Source organism: Rhinopithecus roxellana, chromosome 2 (genome assembly GCF_007565055.1).
Source record: "Rhinopithecus roxellana isolate Shanxi Qingling chromosome 2, ASM756505v1, whole genome shotgun sequence".
NCBI lineage: Eukaryota > Metazoa > Chordata > Mammalia > Primates > Cercopithecidae > Rhinopithecus > Rhinopithecus roxellana.
Genome location: NC_044550.1, coordinates 162172612 through 162196753, shown reverse-complemented (window position 1 = coordinate 162196753; position 24142 = coordinate 162172612). Strand labels below are relative to the sequence as shown.

The 24142-nt window shown below is 39.8% G+C and overlaps 1 protein-coding gene across 6 annotated transcripts in view; it reads left to right on the top strand.

Annotated features, from left to right (window-relative positions):
- The first annotated feature begins 1449 nt into the window (after positions 1 to 1449).
- The window catches only part of CPEB2 (cytoplasmic polyadenylation element binding protein 2), a 66447-nt gene continuing 43754 nt past the window's right edge, over positions 1450 to 24142 (top strand). For 2 of the 6 annotated variants that reach the window (XM_030923503.1, XM_010358105.2), the window contains exons 1-4: positions 1450 to 3295; positions 6248 to 6529; positions 7279 to 7368; positions 16123 to 16213. In XM_030923503.1, coding sequence (XP_030779363.1) covers positions 1634 to 3295; positions 6248 to 6529; positions 7279 to 7368; positions 16123 to 16213 — 2125 coding nt within the window. In that variant the 5' untranslated portion in view covers positions 1450 to 1633. Of the gene's footprint in view, positions 3296 to 6247; positions 6539 to 7278; positions 7369 to 16122; positions 16214 to 24142 lie in introns of all 6 variants that reach the window. The other 4 variants (XM_010358107.2, XM_030923515.1, XM_030923510.1 and 1 more) reach the window with 2 other exon arrangements.

Below are 24142 nucleotides of genomic sequence, written 5' to 3'. Positions count from 1 at the left end.
AGTTTCATTTCTCTAAGCATCAAGCAAAACGTTAAAATTACAAAACAGGATCATGAAGTTCATCTCATCATGTAGTATGGATCACTCTGTCATTCTTTATCTAGACCTTCAAATACTGTATGTAAAATGTTTCTATACAAAAGGAAACACACAGGATTAGTTCCTCCTCTAACGCTTCTAAAGAGCTCTACCATGGAAAGCTCTCTCCCTTCCATTTTGCAAGTCTCAACAAGTCTGCTGCTGAGTCAGAACCTCCTTTTTTTCCCTGATGTAAGAACTATTTCTCCCTTGAAAATTCATAAAGCTTAGGAATAAATTAGAGTCTCCCTGGGGGGAAGGGGCGGGGACGCCAGAATGAATCTGGTGGGGAGGAGTCCCATGCTGCGGCCCTGATGATGGCACATGAAACGCTTTTATGAAACGGAGCTGGCCCGGGGTTACCATGGGAGCTCGCCGTGGAACCCGTTCCACGCATCCGAGTGTGTAAATAACCACGCGGAGCGTGTTTGTTCCAGGGACTTTGTTCCTTCTTACTCAAGTGAAAATGCCTGGAATACAGCCGGGGATCCGAGGCTTCATGTTTACCCTACAGAAACACCCTCGGCGGCTATAGGATGTCAGTGACAGCACCCCTACCAGCGCCTAAAAACAGAAACAAGCTTAGAGGGAGCTTCCTAGGGCGACGAGGGGGGCCTAGATCCGGCATTCGGGGTCTAGAGGTGCCCGGCGAGGCGCTAGGCGCTCAGCGGACTTCAAGCCTCCAGAGCCCAGATGCGAGTTCACCACAGGACCCCCCAGGCTGGGCCGGGCTCTCGCATTGCGCTGGGGTCCTCGGGCACCTACTTCTACGCGGGCTCGCACGGCGCAGGCGCTGGTCGAGGTCCCGGGCCTCAGTTTCCCCCACGGGGCAGCCCCAGCCTGGGAAGCCCGAGTGGTGCGGCAGGGCTTCTCCTCACCTAGGGCAGAACCGAGGTGACAGGAAGGAGGAGGAACCGCGAGGGGCGGAGACGCTTGCGACCCGGGCAGGTTCTGCGCCGATCCCGCGCCAGGGAGGGGCCGTTGCCCAGGAACCGTCCCTCCCTCCCAGGCGCGTGCTTGCCCTCGTGCGCGCGCCCACCCAGTGCTCCCGACCTCTGTCAGCCAGCCGACCCCCACCCCAACGGGCCTTCCATTTCCCCGGGAGAGGAGAGGCCCGAGGAGACGCGCCGCTCGCTCCCGCCCTCCCGGGAGGGCGAGCGCGCCCCCGGCTGCGCCTGCATATTAATGAGGGGCGGGGAGGGGCGACGGGGGCGCGGTGGCCTCGCGCCCGCGCGTGCCGGGACGCACCGCGGGGGGCGGCGCGATTGTGAGGTGGCGCTGACGCACGTTCCGGGATTCTTAAGCGGCCAGGGCGGCGGCGGCGACGGCGACGGGAGCGGCAGCGGCGCCCGAGCCGGTCTCGGGAGGTGGCGGCGGCGGCGATCGCCGCGAGGGGTGGTGGGGCCGAAGTCGGTGCCCCCGGCTCAGTCACGGTGTCCCTCTGTCACTGACTCCCCCTCCTTCCACCACGGCCGCGCAGCCCCAGCGCCGGCGGCTCTTCCTAGGTGGGTCAGGGGACTAGGAGCGTCTCCTCCCGCTGCCGGCGGCCAGATAAATGAGGGATTTCGGGTTTGGGGTGCTGCAGACCGCCCCGCTTCGAAGCAGCAGCCCCGGGCCCCTGTTCAGCGGCGAGGCATACGGTCCCTACGCCTTGGGGTCCGCCAACCCGCTGCCCTCTGCCACGCCCTTCGGCCCGCTGTCGCCACCACCGTTGCCTGTCACCGGCTTCTTAGAGGCCGCCTCCCCCTTCTCCATCCCCCTCGGCGGCGGCGCGGGCAGCCCGGCCGCCGCCGCTTCCTCTTCCTCCCCGTTCCTGGCGCATCAGCAGACCATGCAGGATGAGCTGCTGCTGGGGCTGACACAGCAGCCGGCGCGGCCGCTTTCGGGGGCGGCGGCCACGGAGAAACTCCCCAACCACCACCCCGGCGGCGGCACGATCGCGGGTGTGACCCACCTCCTCCCCTCCCAGGACTTCAAACCGAGTCTGCACCACCCCTCCTCCTCCGCCTCCTCCTGCTGCTGCTGCCGCACCTCCTCCCCGCAGGACTTCAGTAAGCGGCAGCAGCAGCAGCTGAGCAGCCAGAAGAGGAAAGAGTTCAGCCCTCCCCACCTTCCCCACCCTCCGGACTCGAAGCCGCCGCCGCCGCCGCCGCTCCACTGCCCCGGTCGGTTCAGCCCGCCGCCGCCGCCGGCCGGCCCGCTCCTCCAGCCGGCGCAGCTCGGTCAGCGCCAGCAGCAACAGCCGCCGCAGCAGTTCAGCCTCCCGCAGCCGCAGCACCTCTCGCCGCAGGACTTCGCCCCGCGGCAGCGTCCGGCCGACCTGCCCCCGCTCCCGCAGCTCCCTCCCTCGCCGCCCGCAGCCCCGCGGCGCCGCCACGGAGGCGCGGGCAGCCCTCGCAAGACCCCAGCCCCGGGCGAGGGCAGCGCCGCCGAGTCCCCCAATGCGGGCTTGGCCTCCTCGACGCCGCCGGTGAACCCCGCGCCGGGCTCCATGGAGTCCCCCAACCACCCTCTGCTCAACAGTCCCAGTAACCTCCTGCCCGGCGGTGCGCTTGGCGCGGGCGCCTTCAGCAGCCTGCAGAGCCCGGACCTTCCACACCCGGGCGGCGGCGGCGGGGGCGGGGGCCCCCCAGGAGGCGGAGGGGGAGGCGGCTCCGCGTCGCCGCCGCCGCTGCCCGGCTTCGGCACCCCCTGGTCGGTGCAGACCGCGTCCCCGCCACCCCAGCCCCAGCAGCCGCCGCCGACCCAGCCGCAGCAGCAGCAGCCGCCACCCCAGCAGACGCCCCAGCCGCAGCCGCAGCCTCCCGGCTCGTCGGCCACCACCCCGGGCGGCGGCGGCGGCGGCGGCTCGCTCAGCGCCATGCCGCCGCCCAGCCCCGACTCAGAGAACGGCTTCTACCCCGGGCTGCCGTCGTCCATGAACCCGGCCTTCTTCCCGAGCTTCTCGCCCGTGTCGCCGCACGGCTGCACTGGGCTCAGCGTGCCGACGAGCGGCGGCGGCGGCGGCGGCGGCGGCTTCGGCGGCCCCTTCTCGGCTACCGCTGTGCCCCCTCCGCCGCCGCCCGCCATGAATTTACCTCAACAGCAGCCCCCGCCGCCCGCGGCGCCGCAGCAGCCTCAGAGCCGGAGGTCGCCCGTCAGCCCACAGCTCCAGCAGCAGCACCAGGCGGCGGCCGCCGCCTTCCTGCAGCAGAGGAACTCCTATAACCACCACCAGGTACGGCGGGCGGCGGCATGGCCGCGCCGCGGGACCGGGAGACCGCGGGCTGGGGACGGAGGCGGTGGCTGGGAGGCCGGGGACCTGACCTTAGCCCCGAGAGAAGCTGCGACGGGGGCCACTCGCCCAAGTGAGAGTAGGACTGAGAGGGCGGACAACCGTGACAGGACTCGGAACCGCAGCCCCCGGCGGGGTGGGAGGGCAGTAGCCACCGTGGGCTGCGGGGGCGTGGGAGACGAGTTCGCGCTGGGAGCCGCGGCTGGCCGGGCGCCCCTCGAATGTCCCGGCGCAGCGGTGGGGCCTGGGGCAGGGGTTGAATAGCGCCGTGGCCGCGGGCTGCCGGGCGCGGCGTCTCTCCCTGGCCCTCCTAGCTGGCGCATCCCGGGCTCCACCCGGTGCCCTGAGCCTGGAGGGCCGCCGCTCCGAGCCCCTGACTCGGGGAGGCGCGGCGAGGACCGGGGGCGGGCCAGGGCCCTTGGAAGAGCGGCCGTGGAAAGTGAACTTGGGCAGGAGAAAAATGATTGTTGGAGAAGGTGCGTGCGGGGGAGCACTTGACTCTGCCCCACCGTCCAATGAGGGAAGGCGGAAAGGCTTTTTTTCTTTGGAGTTTGTTTATTCTTAATTGGCCGGCGGGGATCTCGCCTTGAAGCCACAGCCCGCCCGGCGGTCCGTCGAGCCGCTCGCAAAGCTCCGCCCGGTCAACCTGCCGGCAGCGCGGCACCCTGGGCCACCGGCGATTCGGGAGGGAGCGGCCGACCGCGCTCCTAGCAGGACCTGGTTCCCGCGGGGTCGCCTCCTTGGCTCACAGGAGTGGGAAGGAGAAACTGTTAGTGACACCTCGGGTTCAAACCGAGATACCCCACGATTGTATTAGTTTCTGTGCTTTTCAATGTTGGGGTCATGTTTTGTGGGTTTTAAGATAAAACTGAACTTGGATCTGGGATTAATGTGTTTCCTTGTAGACTCTCGGTACATTTTTTTTGGTTTCCTTAACCTTCTGCAAGGGAATATTGAGCCGTGTGTATTTTAAGTAGGTAGTATTATGAAATAACACTGGGCAGAGGTTTTTATTTTCCGGATCTTTTCTGATTCAAGATCTTTTTTGTTATTCCCTCAATACAATTTTTGGGTGACCGCTGGATTGGTAAATTGACGTCGAAAGAGTGTCTTGTTGGTTTTGAATCTTGTTAGCATTTCTTGCAGTGTTCATTCTGTTTAAGTCCATTTTCTATTTTCGTGATTAAGGATTGACAGAGATGCAAAATATAACCTTAACCCCATAACTTTTTCAGTTGACCAAAGTTTTCAAGGATTCGTCTTTTTTAAAGTGAATATTATCTAAATTAACCCAAGTGAAAGTTAACAGTTTATCTGAGTTAACCAAAGTGATAGTGAACAGTTTTTGTTGAATCACTGATTTCTTTCTTAGAAAAGAGAATGTGGCCTGTAAGGATTGAAAATAGAGATTTTGAAATAATGTTCCACGTTTTCATGATTTTTATAACCCTCAGCAACTGTCTTTTGTGTCTCAGGGTCTTCCTTTTGTTAACTGGAAACTTGTCCACAGAAAATTTTCTGTAGGTAATTTTGTATTCTTAAAGTTGTGATACAGAGCGTTGGAAGAACATATACAATGATCCATATTTAACTGTAATCTGCTTTTGGACAAAAGATGGGTCTAGCCATGGAGTGTGAGAGGTCACATAGCTTTCATATAGTATTTTAGATCACTGGAAGATAACTTTGAGCATTAAATCATTTAATAAGGAAAGTAAGGCCCTCAAGAATGAAGTGGTTTGTCCATGGCTCCTTAATTATGCTTTGGAACTCTGTGGAGGAGGAAAGAATAATATATACTCATGATTATGTTAGCATTTGAAAGTTTTTAAAAATTGGTGCTGTAGATCAGGAGTTTCTCTTTTAATTGTCTTATAAAAAGCAGGTTCAATTTTAAGAGAACCATGTTTTTAGTAACTGTATGGTTCATACTACTTTGGCTACATCTTAACACCATAGTATTAAAGTATAAACGTATTGATAGTAGAATTACCAGGAATGAATACTTCTTTAAAAAAAAAAGAAAAAAACCCAAAACTACAATTATTAGCCTTTTGGTGGATTTACCATTCTTTGATGACTTGACTTTTCTTGCCACAGGTTTTAGATTAGGATATATTTTACTTTTGAAAATGAATCAACTTGATGGAGACTTGTATCAAGATCTCTAGTGGAATAATCAAAGCATATAGTTAATTGGCAGTATACCTCAGTGGATCCACCTATGGGTAACATCAGATAATTGCTTCAAAGGTCTTGGATAATTAAGTGAAATAAAAACAAAAACACTTTAAGACAAACTATACTAAAACTGGAATAATATGCCTTAACAGTTAAATAAACAATGCAGAAAAATGACATAGTTTCTATACTACCCTTATTCCAAAAGGCGATTTTAATTTGTGCAATAGAGTAATTCCCACTTTTGTAGCAGTGCAACTTGTTTTGGAAACATGAAGTCAATGTATTTCACTTGCATGAGTAGGATATTTTAATTAACAAAGAGCATATTTTTAGTTGTGTGCCTAGCATAATATGGTTGCTTTAAGATCACCATGTATGTTATATCTTTAAGAATCTTCAGTTAATTTCAATTTTTTTCTTCATATTTATCATGTATACAGTTATTTCTGAAGGATAAAAAGGAACTGCATGGTTCTATTTTAGTAACTGTCATAAAATATCATATTTATAGTACACAAGAAGATGAAAACTTGACCAGCATCAAATATGATTTCACATAGGAAGATCTCAAGACTATTACTTTTATAACCTAGAAAAGATGTATTCGTTTGCCTTTATATATTTCATTCATATAAATTCTTAGGTCTGACATTTGAATTTGAATTGTAAACTCTTTAAATGCCGCAATTTAAATAGCTATGTTTTCCCCAGCCTCTTCTGAAACAATCTCCCTGGAGCAACCATCAGAGCAGTGGCTGGGGCACTGGAAGTATGTCCTGGGGAGCAATGCATGGCAGAGATCATCGTAGAACCGGAAACATGGGAATCCCAGGAACTATGAATCAGATATCTCCATTGAAGAAACCGTTTTCTGGTAATGTCATAGCACCACCAAAATTTACTCGCTCAACTCCATCACTGACTCCAAAATCTTGGATTGAAGATAATGTGTTCAGAACAGACAACAATAGTAATACACTCTTACCCTTACAGGTAAGAATGGTATGTAAATGACCTTATCTCTAATGTTAATCTTTCAAAATAGGGAATTGGGTGGTGGTGGTAGTGGTATGGTAAAATTAACATTTTTCCAAATAAAGTTTTAATTTTTAAGCCTATAATTTAATTAACAAAGGTTAAAATATCTATACAGAGAAAATTGAGAATGTAAAAAAATTCTCTAAACACGCAATGGAAAATAAGCTTAGTAAAACAGAGAAAAACCCATTGTATTGATTAAATACATACTGAAGCTTTCAATTGGCAACTCTTTAAGAATGTTTTCATTTATAAACTCTAATGGGCCACCAAAATTTGTTTCTCCTATAATATAGCTAAGCTAAAATGTTCTGTAATTTTAACTATTCTTAGATTTGACTACGATCGGCTGTATATATATTAGAATATACTTACTACAGCTGTGATTGGCAAAATAATATTAGGGCTTTTTTGCATCTAATTTAAATTTATCTTCACTAATTCACCAATTACGTTTTCTAAATGTGGCCTAATATGTTGATTAGACTTTTTTTTTTCCCCCAGGCTTTTTATTATTTTGTTGAAGTTCCTTTATGGCTATTGCAAGTGAGGTTTTTGTTTTGTTTTGTTTTTTCTTAAACCTTTAAAGGATGGAATGAGGATTTAAGATAGAGCTTTATTTTTGGTTTTCTTTCTTTCTTTCGTTGGGTGGGTATGGGGAAGACAACTGCTGATTTCTGATGAAAACTTCTATGCTATTGAAGGTGAGATCTAGTTTGCAGTTGCCAGCTTGGGGCTCAGATTCACTCCAAGATAGTTGGTGCACTGCAGCCGGAACATCCAGAATAGACCAGGTAGGCTGCACAGTGTATACTTTTTAGGATTTCGGTTAGGAGTTTAGTATTTATGTTATGAGTAGGATTTATTATTTATTTTCTTATTATACCTATTGAAACATATGTTAGAGGACACTGAAGCAATTTATTTTTTAAGGATCACCTGCTTTGAACTATTTAATGTAAGAATTTTTTTATTTTCAAATTTAAGAGTAATTAATCCTTTTATATTTCTAAAACATAATAAATATTTTTGGAAAAAGGGATTATATACACAAGAGCACCTGACTTTAAACATCAGTCAAACTAAACAGATTGTATCTCTTTTCAGAATTATATGCAATTAGGTACAAAATCATATGTTTACTTAACATGCAGCTTTGTATTTAATGTTTCATAGAACTTTTCAGTAAATTTTTGTCATGAGGTATATTTGTTTTGAGATATATTTCTAAAAAAGACTTCTCTTGGTTCCGTTTTTTCACCTTTATTAAACAATTTATAGCCTAGTATTCTAAATTTTGTTACTGCTTTTATACCCTGACTTATTCCAAATAATCAGTTTTCTATGGAGAAACCTTTAGTGAAAAAGCTGGGAGTTAGCCTTAATCAAATTACATTCACACCTTTTTACAAAATACTATCTTTCTTCCTGCAAACTGAATTTGAATGTATACTAGGTGTACCGGGTGGTGAGGATTATTACAGGATATAGAAAACTTAGTCCTTATATATGCAGGTTCTTTCTTAGAGAGTTCAAGTTTGAATGAGCATAGACTTAACGTCATGTGTGTTTTATGAATGGAGCTGTGTTATTCTAAGTCTCTTCCTTGCTTAATTTATTAACATGATACGATTTTACAAGTAAGGACATAAACAGATTAATAATACATTTATAAGTAACTTTCTAATCTAGAAAGTTAGCACCAGTTTTGATAATCAACCACTAACAATTGTTTTAGCCAAGTCCTGCCTGTTTTCCAAAGTAGTCCTGCCAGGGTCTTCCCTTAGAAGTGGTAGTTACTTCATGTAATTTGCAGGGTATTGTCTTGTTAATATAAGTTAGCTATTTACATCTACTCTCTACTCTGGTCCAGTTAAACCTTATTAGTGGTATTTTTATGGTAGCATTTTTGTATTTAAATTCAACACGTGAATGCCTAGGAGATGGTATGTTTAGGAGAAGAAAAGTAATGTAATTATTTTGAAGGTGGCAAGAGAAATGTTTTCAGATAGAAGAGGACATAATTACTCTTGGTGCGGGAAGAAGCAATAGGATGGATACATATATAGGAAAAATAAGTATCCATGGAAAAGAATACAAAATAGCTGGCATTACAGGGTCCATGAGGCAGGGACAGATGTTGAGAAATCAGCTTATTGAGTTGATTTCAGTTGGTGGAATGCTAGAAAGGAGACAGGGGTGATAATGAAAGGGAAGCTTTCAAATCAGCCTCTGGGGCTGCCCTCCCACTTAGACTTCAATCAAAGCTACTCTGCTTTTACCTGTTTTATAACCTAAGATTTTAGGGAGATTTATTTTAGGAAAAATGATTTTGGTGCTTAAAGATAAATTTATCTGGTAAACTGCCGAGATATTGGCATTCCCTTTAGATACTTGAGCCAGAGGTGTGATGTGATGAAGGTAGAAGACAGCGGTGGGGGAAAAAAAGAGATAATGGAAAGTGAATGGAACTGGAAGGAAAGAAGACCTGTAATTTGGATCTTCTTCCTGTTCCTCATAATCTTTATGACATTGAATGACATAGTTTATGGGCTTTAATCTCTCTGGGTCACAGTTTCCTTATCTGTAAAAGGGGGACCTTGAACTAGGTCATTTAAGGCCTTTCCAGCCAGCTTTTACACTTTCTCTGATCTGTTTTGGCCATTTCTTTTCCTCCCTGCTGCCCCACCCCCTTGCCTCTATTTTTAGAATACAAGCCTCTTGGTTTCTTTGAGCAAAGGGTCTAAGGCATTAGTCTAAAGAAGTGAAGTGAAGGTAGTATGTGATATGTGACCTTTCAACTGGACTTGAAAGAAATGTCATTGTCTCCTCTAAGTACCCTAAAAGTGCTTATACATAATTCGTTAGGTGTTTCCATCTTTCCATAAAAGGTTGAGGTATTTGAAGTTGAGCCTCTTAAAAATACAGCAGCAGCTACAAAATGAAATTGATATCTTAAAATGTTGGGTAGTTTCTCATTCTTTGGCAAAATTAGAATTATAGAAGATACTTAGTCACTTAAATGTCTGAGGAGATTATTTGCATTTCTGACCTTTTGTCATCACATACGATGTAATTTGAGTATATTTTTGTTAACAAGTACATTATTTTAAAACATTTTACTTTTTATTTCCTTTAGGCTCAAACTCATTAGGGCCTAGAATATAATACAAAATTCTAGAACTGAAGTCTTAATTCTTGTATTTGGATACTGCAGGCTTACCTATATCAAGAGGTGAACACATAATTGAATTCAATAAATAAGAAAGAATCTAGTTTTGTAGGTTGATTTTTATTTCTGCTAATATGTAAAATTTTGTGGGTTGGAATTTTATTTTAAATAAGAATTTTTTAAAATAGAAAACCCTCACATTTAAAACGTTTTAAAAGCAAATATAAATTATAAACATTTCTGACTTTAAAATTAGTATTATATATCTCTATGAATTTCTTTTTCTTTTTTTTTTTTTTTTTGAGTCAGTTTCACTCTGTCACTCAGGCTGAAGTGCAGTGGCATGATCTCGGCTCACTGTGCTCCCAGGTTCAAGCGATTCTCGTGCCTCAGCCTCCCCAGTAGCTGTGATTACAGGCAGGCACCTCCATGCCTGTCTAATTTTTATATTATTGGTAGAGACAGGGTTTCACCATGTTGGCCAGGCTGGTCTCAGACTCCTGACCTCACGTAATCTGCCCGCCTCGGCCTCCAAAGTGTTGGGATTTCAGGCTTGAGCCACCGCGCCCAGCCAGTATATATGCATGAATATCCTCAGGGCTATTAATTACTTTACTTTAAAATGTCATTAGCTGGTTACCGTTGCAAGAATCATACTCAAAAATTTGAATTCTAAATTATATTACAATGGAACTTGCAGCCAGATCCAGTAACGTGCACTACTTGGAAGGCTGAGGCAGGAGGATTGATTGCCTGAGCCCTGGAGTTGAGTCCAGCCTGGGCAACATAACAAGACACCACCCCCTCTTCCCAGAAAAATAGGAGTTTTCAGTTTAATGTTAAAGTTATGCTATATTTATTCATATGTTTTAAATCAGAGAGTAAATATCCTTTAACTGAGGCTATTATTACTTACAAGTTTACGTATGACATGTCAGCTCACTGTAAACAAAGTAATGTCTTGCAACAGTATGTGCAAGTGTATGAAGCGTATACATGCATGTCACCCTGCCTTCCCCCTGGGGAATTGGCAATATATCAACTCCAAATTTTTGGTCTTCCACACATTCTACTTGCAGTGCTTGAGCATGTCACCTAAGAAACTACCTTGAACTAATTGAAGATACTTTCCACTAATCTTTAATAGGCTGTTATGATAATGTGGTAAATCATAATTTGGAGATCTGTCTCAGAAAAAAATATTATTTGAGTCTTTACTCACACACACACACACACACAAAACAGTATGTAGTTGCATACCAAGCCCAATTTGTTTATCTAATAAAGCATTTCTTAAATAATGGTTTGTAAACCAGATGAACTTCAGGGACATTCATAGTCATCAAACTGTTACATGCCCACCGAAAATGAAAAAGAATGGACTCTTGTATTACAGCTTAAGTAATGGATGCCTTCTTTTTGTTTCCTATTCTGTGTTCAGTGCTTTAATTGTTCTTGAAATGTTTTCCACTTGTCTTTCTATTTTAATTCTTGTGAGTACTAGAATAGCTTTGGCCTTTTAAAACATTTGATTGTTTTTTTTTTTTTTCCTGAGAATGACGAACACACTTTGTTGAGGTTCAAAATTAATAAAGAAAATTGAAGAAATGTATCTTCATTCATTCTGTATGTTAGTGTTTTAATTACCCTCAGGATATATGGATAAAAAATACCATTCTTTGTCTTGGAGAAGGTAACAGTCTAGTTGGATGAATAAGGGTTATCTATGGGACAACTAGAGAATGAGAAGAGAGCTTATGAGATTGAGTACTACGTTATGCAGTAGAGTAGCACGGCATCTGCTACTAATTGAGTATGGTGAGATAACATTGTGTAACAGGAATGTATGGTCAATATCTACTTAAAATTAAGGACAATATTAGCACTACCTTGCTTTATTTTAAAGTAAAAATTAGAGAAGTAAACAAACATAAGTACAATAAAAGCTGATCTTTCTAATTAAGCAGAATAATACATTTTCAAGCATCTGCTAAATCATTAAATATAAGAATGTAGGGTTTTTCTATAATCTTATTTTTCTTTGGAAGAGTACCTCATTTTCAAGAGGAAAAGTTTCTAATTGACCACTTATTTTAAAATAAAACAGGGTTTTTAATATATCCCAGCAAAAAAAGTAATATCTCTTCAAATTGTAATTAAGTTTGAATTCCTTTTGTCATACTGCTTCTAATATTGTGCATTGACCTCCTTAGTTATTTTTCAGTGTTTATAATCTTTGCTTAGGTCATCTTTTTTCAAGATAAGGATCACTTTATTCTTTTGTGTGTTTTTCAGCCTTTCTGAGCTTTTATTGACACTCCCGTAAGTGTTTGTGGCAAATGTCTGGGTTTAAGAAAAACCATGAAATAAGTATTATAATAAAAGAGGTTATACCTTTTCCAACAATGTTTTCTAATCATTTTATTCTATTAATTATTATGAGATTCTGTAATCTCAGTTTCTGAAAGGCCATTTAGTTGATTCTTTGCCAGATAGTTTTTATATTTTAGAATTGATGGCGTGCACACTTTTCCTCATAGATTCTTATTTTTGTGAACATCTTGGTGTTTTCAAATAGCCTTGTAATAAATGTAAATTACATTGCTATGATTTTCCATATTTATTAATGATAATTAGTATTGTTGTGTTCATGGTCACTTGAAAATTGCCTTGGTTCTTCTGTTTAGTTTTTAAACTGATGGCAGTTTGCATGAACACAACTTTTCCTAATGTCTTTATTTCAGAAGAGTGCATGAGTGTTTGTTTTATAACCAGATTTGTTTCTGTTTTTCCAGAAGTCATATTTTAATTCCCACAATTTATTTAATGGAATTATCTATATCTTTTGCATGTAAGCCTATAGGTTTCATTAAATTCAAAAAGCAATTTTGAGATGTCATGTGCTCTTTGGTTGCTCACGGCTGTTTTATGTTTGTTGCTTTAAAAATCACATGGGATGCAGCTGATGCTTTACAAAGTATAACCAAGCTAATCTTTTAAAAATAGCTTTGCTGTTTTCTTTCCTAGAGTAGGAGTGTAGGATCAAATACTTAACAGAAAAAGGAAAATAAGAGACCTTATAAGTAGGCGTCTCACTGATTGAGTTAGATATAGACACTCAAGCTGAAGTTATTAATAGATGCAGCCTTTTGGAGTAACACCTCTCAAAATTAATTATATAGTGGTCACTGATATTTATAGTTAGTTTAAGGATGTTTCTCTTTCATACTTTAAATATTGTCCATGACCCAGGCAATAATTTTACCATGCTCTAGAGCAAGATCACACCTCTTACAATGAAGGTAGAGTGTACTTTCCCCTACACCTCCAGAAAAAGGAAGTTACTTGGGAAATATTGTTTGGGTGATTTATTAGTTACCATTAATTAAGGTCATCAGTTGACTGGGCATAGGTTGATTCTGTTCAAAGTCATCAACCTAAAAAGATAACTATTAACTGTAATATATTTCCTTTGTGAGGATTTAGGGTAAGGAGGATAATAAAGTGTTTTAAAGTATTTACAATATATTCTTAGAACCGTCATGATATGGCACACCTGCAGAGGGATTTTTTGCTTAATTATATGAACATTAACTTTTGTCATTACAGCTTATATTTTATAATTCTATTTTAAATACATCTGGGAACTTTCAGTATAATAGTACTTAATCTTCCATTGGGTTGTTGGAAATTCAGGTTCATAGCAAGCCACATTAATCTGATGCTTGTGTCAGTTTAGTCAATTAACATTTGACTACCTATTCCATTGAGGATTCTGAAAAAGTTTTATAGTCCTTTGCAATTACTGTTTAAGAAGTACAGTCTTTTCCTCACAGAACTCGACTTTTTTTTACATTTTTTACTGAGTTTTTATGGTGAAGATAAAGGAGTATTCATTCAACAGACATACGAGAACTAACTATATTCTGTAATTAGTCCCTATTCTTAATCAACTTAGAAGTTTAGTGGAAAAGACAGGAAAATCAACAAATTGGTTATGAACACAGTATTGTGGAGTACAGGGAAGATGGACATATTTGGATAGATTCCTAAAATTAATATGTCATTTTTGCCCATATGGGCCATCCTATTCTCTGTTTCCGTTTTATTAATATTTCATTAATTTTGGAGTATTTTGTGTCTTTTTCTTTTCTGTAATTTTTAAAGAGACTATAGGCATAATCTTGTCTGACATGATTATTTTCTAGGAGTTAGAACCAGAGCCTAGAGAGATTTAGTGACTTCAGACGAAGAAACTAATTGCTTCTTATGAAGTGTGATATCCAGGCCCGCAGAATCAGTATCACCTGGGAACTTGTTAGAAATACATATTCTCAGGTTCCACTCCAGACCTACTGAATTTGATGTGTTTCAGCAGTCTGTGTGTTTAACCAGCCTTCCATATGATTCCGAAACATGCTCAAGTTTAGGAACAACTGTTACAGCTCATTGATTCTTTGTGCCTCCATCACTAATCAAAGTCACTGTTCTAGAGAGCAGCTGTTATTGATGCATGTGTTTTACCTCAAGGGCCTTTCAGTACAAATCGGTAAATAGTACTGATAGAGTTAATTTGTGATAAAAGCTGGAATAAGAGCCTCCAGTTTAGCATTCCTTCAGTCATTCCGTGTTACTTTTTACCTTTTTAAAATCCCTGACAGCAACTTATTTAGTCTACAGTGCTGATTCTGAACCCCTAGATTTAAAAAGGCTACAACCTTAATTTAAGCATCAAAGTAAAGTAAATAAATGGACATATTCTTAGAAAAGCTACTTAGGTTTTTCTTTAGCTTTCTAAAGAACTGATTCTGAATCTTCTCTGGATTGTGGACTCCCGTGGAAAACTGATGAAAGTTATAAACCTTTTCTTCAGGAAAAAAAATTTATGTATACACTAGTCACCACTTATCCTTGAGGGATACATTCCAAGACAATCAGTGGATGCCTGAAACTTCAAATAGTGCCTTCATATACTGTTTCTTCCCAGTGAAAACGTATGTATGACAAAGTTTAATTCATAAATTAGGCACAGTAAGTGACTAACAACAATAATTAATAATAAAGTAGGACAATTATAGCAATGTAATGTAATAAAAGTTATGTAAAAGTGGCATTTCTCTCTCTCTCAGAATATCTTATTGTATTGTCCTACAGATAACTGAAATCGTGGAAGGCAAAATGCAGAAAGGGGGGGACTACTGTACACCCATGAACAGTCTATTATATGTAATCTCAGAGACTTCTGGTCTCTATTGAAGCTCATGGACCCAGGTTCTTAAGTGCCTTATTTTGATTTCTATGGGGACTTTTATTTCCACTTAATTTTCAGATTCTTCCTTTCCATTTTCTGTGACAATCATTTTTTAGAGTTTAGAATGGACTATCCTGCCTCCCCAACATATACATAAGCTTGCACATGCGTGTACACACATACTTAACTGGGTGGGTGAGTATTTTGGGAAGACTCCTAGATGATGACATGAGCCAGAAAGCTTCTGTAGTGGTTCCCCACATACCTTTTTTCAGATGCATTGAGTATGTATTGAACAGAATACAGTGGAAATTCATGGACATTAAAGAGTCGTATTCTTTCAAGTAAGCAAGTGAAGGGATTGAACATTCAGCAAACAAGGTTCTGATAGCACAAGACTTTGGATTCTTGGTGAAGTAGCAGACTTAATGAGATTACTGCTTTTACTCTTCTCTCCTCCATGTGCCTATTTTGCAGGGGAGTTGGGGGAGGCAGGCTTAAAAATGCAGACACAAAATAAGGAAGCACTTTAGAGATAAGATATGAATCTGAATATTCTAGGCATTAGTCCTTGTTCTGTTGTTAGTATCTTATGCTTTTGATTTTTGCCATATAAGATGTTTATGCACTTACTATGAAATTCAGACTACTATGTCAAATAACAAAGTGTTTGATAGATGTTTAAAGTATGGTGCAATTATGGAACTAAAATATTTCCTCCCAAATATTTATTTTCCACGTGCCAGTATCTGTCTTCCTAAATACTTGAGAAAAGTTTAGAAATTAACCAAAAAATACTTTCTGTGTATATAAGATTTCAGGAAACTTTATAGAGAAAGGTAACCATAGAAATTATTTTACTGTTTTGCATTAGTATTGCCAATAAAATTAGATTGCTTTTGATAAAAGATTTAAGAGATAAGTGTCCTGAAAATAATGTCCTCCAATACAAGGAACATTGTGGCTCATGAGATCTGTAGTTACTGGTGTTTTTGTGGGATACAGATTAATTAGTAATATATTAATCAGATGTCCTCTTTTATGTAAGAGAATTTAGATAGTATTTTTATAATCACGTTTTGAAAATGCATAGATTATAATGCCTTTTTTCCTCTTCTCTTCCAGGATCGAAGTAGAATGTATGACAGTTTGAATATGCACTCTTTGGAAAATTCCCTTATTGATATTATGAGAGCAGAGCATGATCCTCTTAAGGGTAGGTGACTTTTTAAAAATATATGTTTATGTTATACACAAATTTGCTTATCTAACTAGTTTTTATATGAAAGTGAACCCTAAGTAGCACCTATATCCACTATAAAATTCTATTATACATTTATTAATGAGAATCTTTGTTTTTATGAAATGCCATACTTTTTCCTTTGTTACTTAATGTGAACTCACCTACCTTGACTTACAATTTAAGGAAAATTTACTATTTAGAGACATGCTTCAGTTCACCAGAGAATGAAGAATGGATCTAAAAGTATACACTAGTCACTTTTCTAGAATTCTTTCAAGTACAAAAATACTAAAAATATTTCTTGGAATACTTGTATTCACAATTTGCAGTGATTCCAGCCTAGAATTTTCCCTAGTTAACCTCCTTTCTCTATTTTTCTTCTACTGTCATAGGGTTTTGAAAGGGGGGGAATATTTTATAGTGGCTTCTCCATGGTGAAAAATAGCTCTTCATAGAAATTGACACAAATTAGGGAAAAGAACCGGCCCACTTATCCTATAGTAGCACTCTTCACTAATTGTTTATAGTATTTGAAGAAGTTTCATTAGCATACTTGTTTTTGTCTGTACACGTTCTGTATATAAAATGAAAATTATTACATATTATTATATATTTTTATATAGTATATGTCATTGTCATTTATGTCAATGGTGAAAATCTACCAAATTGTCAGTTTGAGTCATGACAGATATCTATTGCTACATAATAAATTATCTCAAAACTTAGCAGCTTAAAATAGCAATAAATATTTATTACTTTACACGGTTTCTGTGAGTCAGAATTTCAGGAGCAGCTTAACTGTTTTATTCTGGCTCAAAATCTCTCATTGAATCAAAATCATGGATTACTTTGTAAACTTTCTCCATTTTTAATTCTATAAAGCCAAGTTAGAATTCTCTTTCAAGATTTGGCCTAAAAACTCTATAAACTTCCATATTGGCAGGGAGGTGGTGATGTGGGGCTAAGTTGATAATACTAACCACATATCTAACTATTTTGTTCTCTTTATGGATTTTGCTTGTAAAAAGAATTCGTTGTCTTTTCAATTCCTTAATTTTAAGGAGCTTGAGAAGCTGAGGGGATATTAGTGATTGTTGATTATGTGTGCTAATAGTAATTCCTCATACAAACTTACAGTAAAGTTATATGTCAGGTGTTTGGGTTTCGTTTTTTTTTTTTTTTTTTTTTCCTAACCAAAATTCAGCTTAGATTTTTTAGTATCTTTGTATAGGGTCTTGGTCTTTTTCACTGTTATGCTGGCAGTTTCAGTGGTTTGTCTTAGATCCACCGTTTAGAATAGAAGCCAGCAGTTTATGATTAAGAAGTTTCCTGTTTATCTCCTTGGCTTCTCAAGAAAGAAAACTCTTAGAAATTCTAATACAAGCAGTGGATAATAAAAGTTTTTCGTTGTTTCTCCCAGTCTTTTTATTTTTTTCAAAAGGCTTTTTAAACATATTAGATAAAATGTTCACTGTGGCACTGTTAATTATCTCAGTTTTTCTTTTTACTAGCCTGGATTATAGTAAAAGTGAAGGGAAACCTAAAAAGAGGACATTGGAAAGGAAATGGAAGCATTGTGAGGTTAAGGGGAATTATATATACATATACACATACACACTCATGTATATAGATATATATGTTTTTTTAATCTCAAGTGAATTCAAAATTTTTAAGTTAGAAAAATTATCTTTGGCTGTGAGATGTGAGAACGGGAAAAACATGCTCACTAACCACCTTTAGGAATCATCATGGTGACAGGTCTCTTCATATTTACACAAAATGTGGAATATTTTGTCTTCCACATGTTTTATGGCAGGGAATTTTTAAAAAGAGAAAAAAAGAAAAAATTGAGAAAGTTTCTCTGCATAAAATAAAAAAAAAAAAGACTGATATTTGTACAAAGCTCCATCATATCCCTATTTAAAATTATCTTGGTACTAGGTGCTGCCACTTTAAGTCTTTTTTTTTTTTTTCCTTTCTTTCCTTATTTATACAAATTCCACTGCCTCCTGGGATATTATGTTGTGTATTTTCTTTCTCCCCATACTCTGATTATTGCACTTTTTTGGGGGGGCTGGACCTCAGTAGAATCTTCTAAATCAAGGTGCTAGCAAATGGAATAAACCATCCAGGGTTTAACACCTGAATTTGTTTTCCTTCTTTCCATTACTGTTCTTGAGGGCCGTATTTCACCCTCTGTCTCATCTCTTCTCTCTTACCTTTTCATCCCTTTTAGGAAATCCTGTCCTCTGTTTAATTAAACAAAATTATTTTCCCCTAGAAAACAAAATGAATATTATTTTATCCTTTCTAAATGCTGTGTTACAAACCAGCCATTTGTTTTGTTTTTGTTATGGGATCTGATGAAAAAGGAGAAGAGAGCTGGAGGATAAATTTTTAAAATGAATTGTTTCTCTTTATATTAATGGTGAAAATATCTAGGAAAATGAACTTGAGTGAGGAGAGATATTAGTTATCTCTGTATAATTATCCCAAATTTAGCAGATCAAAACAACAGTAAACATCATCTCACACAATTTCTGTGGGTTTGAATTTGGGAGCAGTTCGGCTGGTTACTTCTGGCTGAGGATATCTCCTGAAGTAGCAGTCAGCATACTGGCTGAGGCTGCAGTCATCTGAACGCTTGACTGGAACTGGAGGATCTTTTTCTAAGATGGTACACTCACATGGCTGGCTGTTGGCAGAAGAACTCCATTTGTTGCCTCATGGACCTCTCAACAGGGCTGTAAAATTTTTCTTATAACGTGGTTGCTTATATCCCCCAAAGTGAGTGATAAAAGCTCAAAACGAATGCCCCCATGTCTTCTATGTCCTAGCCTTAGAAGTCTCATACCATCATTTCCACAACGTTCTGTTAACTACGTAGATCAGCTCTGCTCAATTTAGGCCGGGTCTGCTATTCAAGAGATGTGAATACTAGAGGCTGGATACCACAGAGCTAAAAGGCAGAGTGGTAAATTTGTATTCAATTCTACCCTCAGTTAAAGGAAAAGAAAAATTAGTCAAGGTGAGACTGTCAATTGGAAGAAAGGAGTCAAGCAGATCTCTAGAATGCTAAGTGGCAGGTTCCTGACCTAACTGAGAACTGGGTGATTGTGCTAACAGAAGCACCCTCCCTCTTATCCCTGTTTATGCCCAAAACACTTCACTGCAGCTTATTTGCATTTTCCTACTCTCCAGTGTTTTTTCAGGACAGTAGGGAACCTCCATTGTTTAATGTTGATATTTTCATGGTCTGGCATAGCAGGTGGGAAGGGTCTAGTCTTGTTGGAGTTGTCCAGATATGAAATGATGGCAACCCAAGATGGAACGCTGAATGCGCCTTACTCCTTTAAGTGTGTCTGCTTTTGCACAAGTTTCCTAGACACTGATTGCACGTTTTCTGAGACAGACATAGTGTCTGCCCTCATTGTGTAAATATGAAGAGACCTGTCACCATGATGATTCCTAGAGGTGGTTAGTGAGCATGTTTTTCCCCTTCTCACAGCCAAAGATAATTTTTCTAACTTAAAAATTTTGAATTCACTTGAGATTGAAAAACATATATATCTATATATACGCATGTGTTTATGTGTGTGTAAACATATATATATAATTATATATTTTTTATATTTAAAATATAATTTTATATATATATATAAAAAATTCCCCTTAGCCTACTGGGGAAAGAGAGATACCTTATACAAATACAATATACATATATCTACTACGTGTTAGAAATTCTGTGGAGGAGGCCGGGCGCGGTGGCTCAAGCCTGTAATCCCAGCACTTTGGGAAGCCGAGATGGGCGGATCACGAGGTCAGGAGATCAAGACCATCCTGGCGAACATGGTGAAACCCCGTCTTTACTAAAAAAAATACAAAAAACTAGCCGGGCGAGGTGGTGGGCGCCTGTAGTCCCAGCTACTCGGGAGGCTGAGGCAGGAGAATGGCATAAACCCGGGAGGCGGAGCTTGCAGTGAGCTTAGATCCGGCCACTGCACTCCAGCCCGGGCGACAGAGCGAGACTCCGTCTCAAAAAAAAAAAAAAAAAAAGAAAAAAAGAAATTCTGTGGAGGAAGATTATGAGGTGTTTAGAGAGATTATAAATGAAAGTACCCAATTTAGATGTGGAGTAAAGGAAGCTGAGACCTGAAGCATGAGCAGCACAATGATGAAAAAATATTGGGAGAAAGTATCAATTAGACACAGGAACCAGCATGTGCAAAAGCATAAAAGAGATTGTCACATTTGAGGAACTGAAAGGAGGCTAGTCCTGGCATAGCTTGTTTAGGGCTGCCTGATGCCGACTGGGTGTAACAGGGCACAGTTAACACTGTCGAGAGTGTGCTATATTTTGCTATGGATCATGAACAGTGACACACTGTTAAATGCTTTCTTTAGTAAGAATGGCACTGACCCGTCTGCTTTATTTATTGTGTGGTAGTTTCTCTCCATTAACATCCTATTTTCTGATTACTGTCTTGATTCTTGGCAAATAACTTTTCAAAGGAAGAACAATCATGGATTCTTTAAATGGTTAAAGTAAATCATGCTTTGCCAAGTACTGTTTTGTAGTTTTTCAGTTTTAGATTTGCATACCTATTTTAAGTAGTTTGTGATTTTTTAATATATGTGCATATATGTTCATTCCCCCTTTAAACAAAAGAACAAGACAGTGATTATTGTTAAGCTCTTTTCCTTTGCTGCCCTCAACAATTTGTAAAAAGGCTTACTGTGTTATTTTTTTTGCCAGAAATTGATTGTATCGTTGCCCAAAGTATAGGGACAAACAAAAAAACTCTGGGAAGAAATGTGGTTTATGTAATGGTTTTGGGGAAGATATGTGTCAGTAAGTCATAATGCCTTTACCAATGTTTCATGAGCATTAAGGAAAAAGAATTTAGAATGTGATTTTACATCAACGAATGTCTAGAAGTGGATGCCTTTAAAACTTATTTACTACGTTTTTGTGTGTCTAGTGTCGTTTTTATTACCTGATTGCTAACGTCCTATTTTTTAAGACTCCTGAAGAAGCTCTGTTTATTTTAGGGCATATAAGCCCTAAGAAAATAAGGAGTTATTCCTGTAAGGTGCTGACTGATTATGGTAGTACCAAATTTCTTATTTTCTTCCACTTTTCCCTCTCTTTCTCTTCAGCTGACCTTAATATAAGATTACAATACCAAGTCACAAAATAACCTGTATAAATTTCTAAAGGTCTCCATTGTGAGAACTTATATTTAAAATTTAAGAACTGTTGAGCCAGACAGAGGTTCTCAGACTCTGAGACTGTGTCAACCATGTGTGTTTCAGGGCCCATTCCTAGTGGTGGTGTAGTTCATGTGGGGTGTAGAATACAACTCTGGTATAAGAGAGCAGTGGTAAAGAGGTCTTTAAAAAAAACTGTGAAATTTTAATGGCATTTATTAAAATAAAGTCTGCAATAAAACAAATACCAATAATATACATGCCAAAGCAGGTATGTCATCTGCTCTTACAGGACTCTTCCTTATTTCCCCTGACAGAGAAAAAGGGGTGCATTTCTCAAAACTGAGTTTACTTTTTCTTCAGCCACTGGTATTTTCCTGAAGTCAAAAGTTTTACAATTGCTAATAACAAAGAAAAAAGAATATAGAAGAAAATCACCTATATTAGATATGTATCTTTAAAAAGATAGAGGGATGTTGCATATGTGTTCAGTTTTAAATGAAATGTTTCCATTTATTTTAAAAAGGAGTAAGTAGAATTGACATATCATTTCTCCTTTATTGATTTTTTGTTTCTTTATTTTATAGACCCCTGGCCTTTGATAGGAAAAAAATTATTAACAACTTTTGTAGTAAATTGTTTTTATATAGAAGCCATGTATATTTTATTAAGCATATTCTGACTTTAAGAAGCGATTATTGTTATAATGTACATGGAATCTTAATACTTTATCCTTCCACTGCTCAGAATTGTTCATCTTAGTGAAAGTACAATTTATGAGTTTGGTCACTGAGAATATCTGTAGATTGAAAAGGAAATTATAAAAATGTGGTTGTGAAAGGTTTTGTTTTAAAAAAACATTTGAAATATGGCATCATGGATAGAGATAAGTTTTGCTTTTATTTCTTTTTACATAATTGTCTTTATTACAAACTGTTACTACATTCAAAACATACTTGAGTTTTATTTCTTCTAAGCATCTTTGAATATTTAGGTAAATGATTTAAATTATGACAGACTAAATTTTTTTCTTAAAAACTAAAACCTATCAGACAGAAACTACAATGAATTTTGTTAAAATCACATTTATTTATTCCAAACATGTATGTTTTTACTGCAATCCTGTTATTTAAAGCATCTTTCATATGATCTGAAAAATGTTTATATCACTTGTTTTAAATGGAAAGACAACAAAAAGAATGTTTCCTATATATAACTTGCAGTGATAAAAGCAAGTAATTGGAATAATTAGGCTTATGCATTTTAACTACTTATAGTATTTGAAGATATATTGAAGAATCTCTTCTGAAGGTTTTTTCCTCCAAAATAATAGCATTTTATCCTTTTTAAAGTATTTATTTTCCTGTTATAAAAAAAAATAGTATTTATTTATTTGTTTATTTATTTATTTTTTGAGACGGAGTCTCGCTCTGTAGCCCAGGCTGGAATGCAGTGGCCGGATCTCAGCTCACTACAAGCTCCGCCTCCTGGGTTTTTTTACGCCATTCTGCTGCCTCAGCCTCCCCAGTAGCTGGGACTACAGGCGCCCGCCACCCTCGCCCCACTAGTTTTTTGTATTTTTTAGTAGAGACGGGGTTTCACCGTGTTAGCCAGGATGGTCTCAATCTCCTGACCTCGTGATCCGCCCGTCTCGGCCTCCCAAAGTGCTGGGATTACAGGCTTGAGCCACCGCGCCCGGCCTCATTTATTAAAGAAAATGTGGAAACACTAGGAGAAACAAGCTTTAAAATCATCACTTATCTCACGAACTAAAGTAATCATAATTGATATTTTGGTGTATAATTTTTCCAATTTTTCATTATTTATAAACTTAAAATATTTGCAGTAGTTAAATCTTTGCCTTCCATCCAACCTGGTTAACGTTTTTAAAAATTAGTTTAAAAAATATGTGTACATACTTTTGAAAGTCAAGTAGTGCTGTAAGTCTTATATAAGGAAAAAATAGAAGTCTCCTTCCTCTTCCTTGTCTGTCCACTTCAGATTCCTCCTCCTTAGTGGTAGCCACTATGAGCTTATGAGCTTTTTTTTTTTTTTTTTTGAACTGATTCTTTGTGTAATTATTTGTAAATAATATGCTTATGCTTTTAGATTTCCTACATTTTAGATATTATATGTTGATATTCTAATATGACTTAATGTCCTTCAATATTTCCTCTACTCTGTCCTCCAAAATGATAAGAGCACTTTTGTTTAAGTCAGGGATTGTATTACTGAGATAAGGCAAATAATATTCATAGATGAACCTTGTATGTTTTGTACTATAATGTTTTCTTTTTCATAAAACTTTCTTTTTCCTGGTATTAATCATTATCTTTTTTGGTTTATTTGCTTAGTTTTCTAAGTATTTATCATTAATTCATCCCAGAATTTATCCATAGACTGTAAAGCTTCTCTCAATACATATAAATGCATTAAATTATCATCCAGATTGTTTTTTTCATTATTGTAGCCCTATATAGCAGTCATTTGGGGACTTCCATAATCCTAGGAATTCCTTTTTTTCTGTGGAATCCGTGTCCTGATCTCCATGTCCTTCCTTCAGTGACTTACACCTTTGTTTTTCTTTGATTTGTTGGACCTGTATTACCTTCCTGCTAATGGCACATAAATTTTGAGACCCTGTATGTATTAAAACATAACTTTTCTACCAATATAATATGATAGGCCACT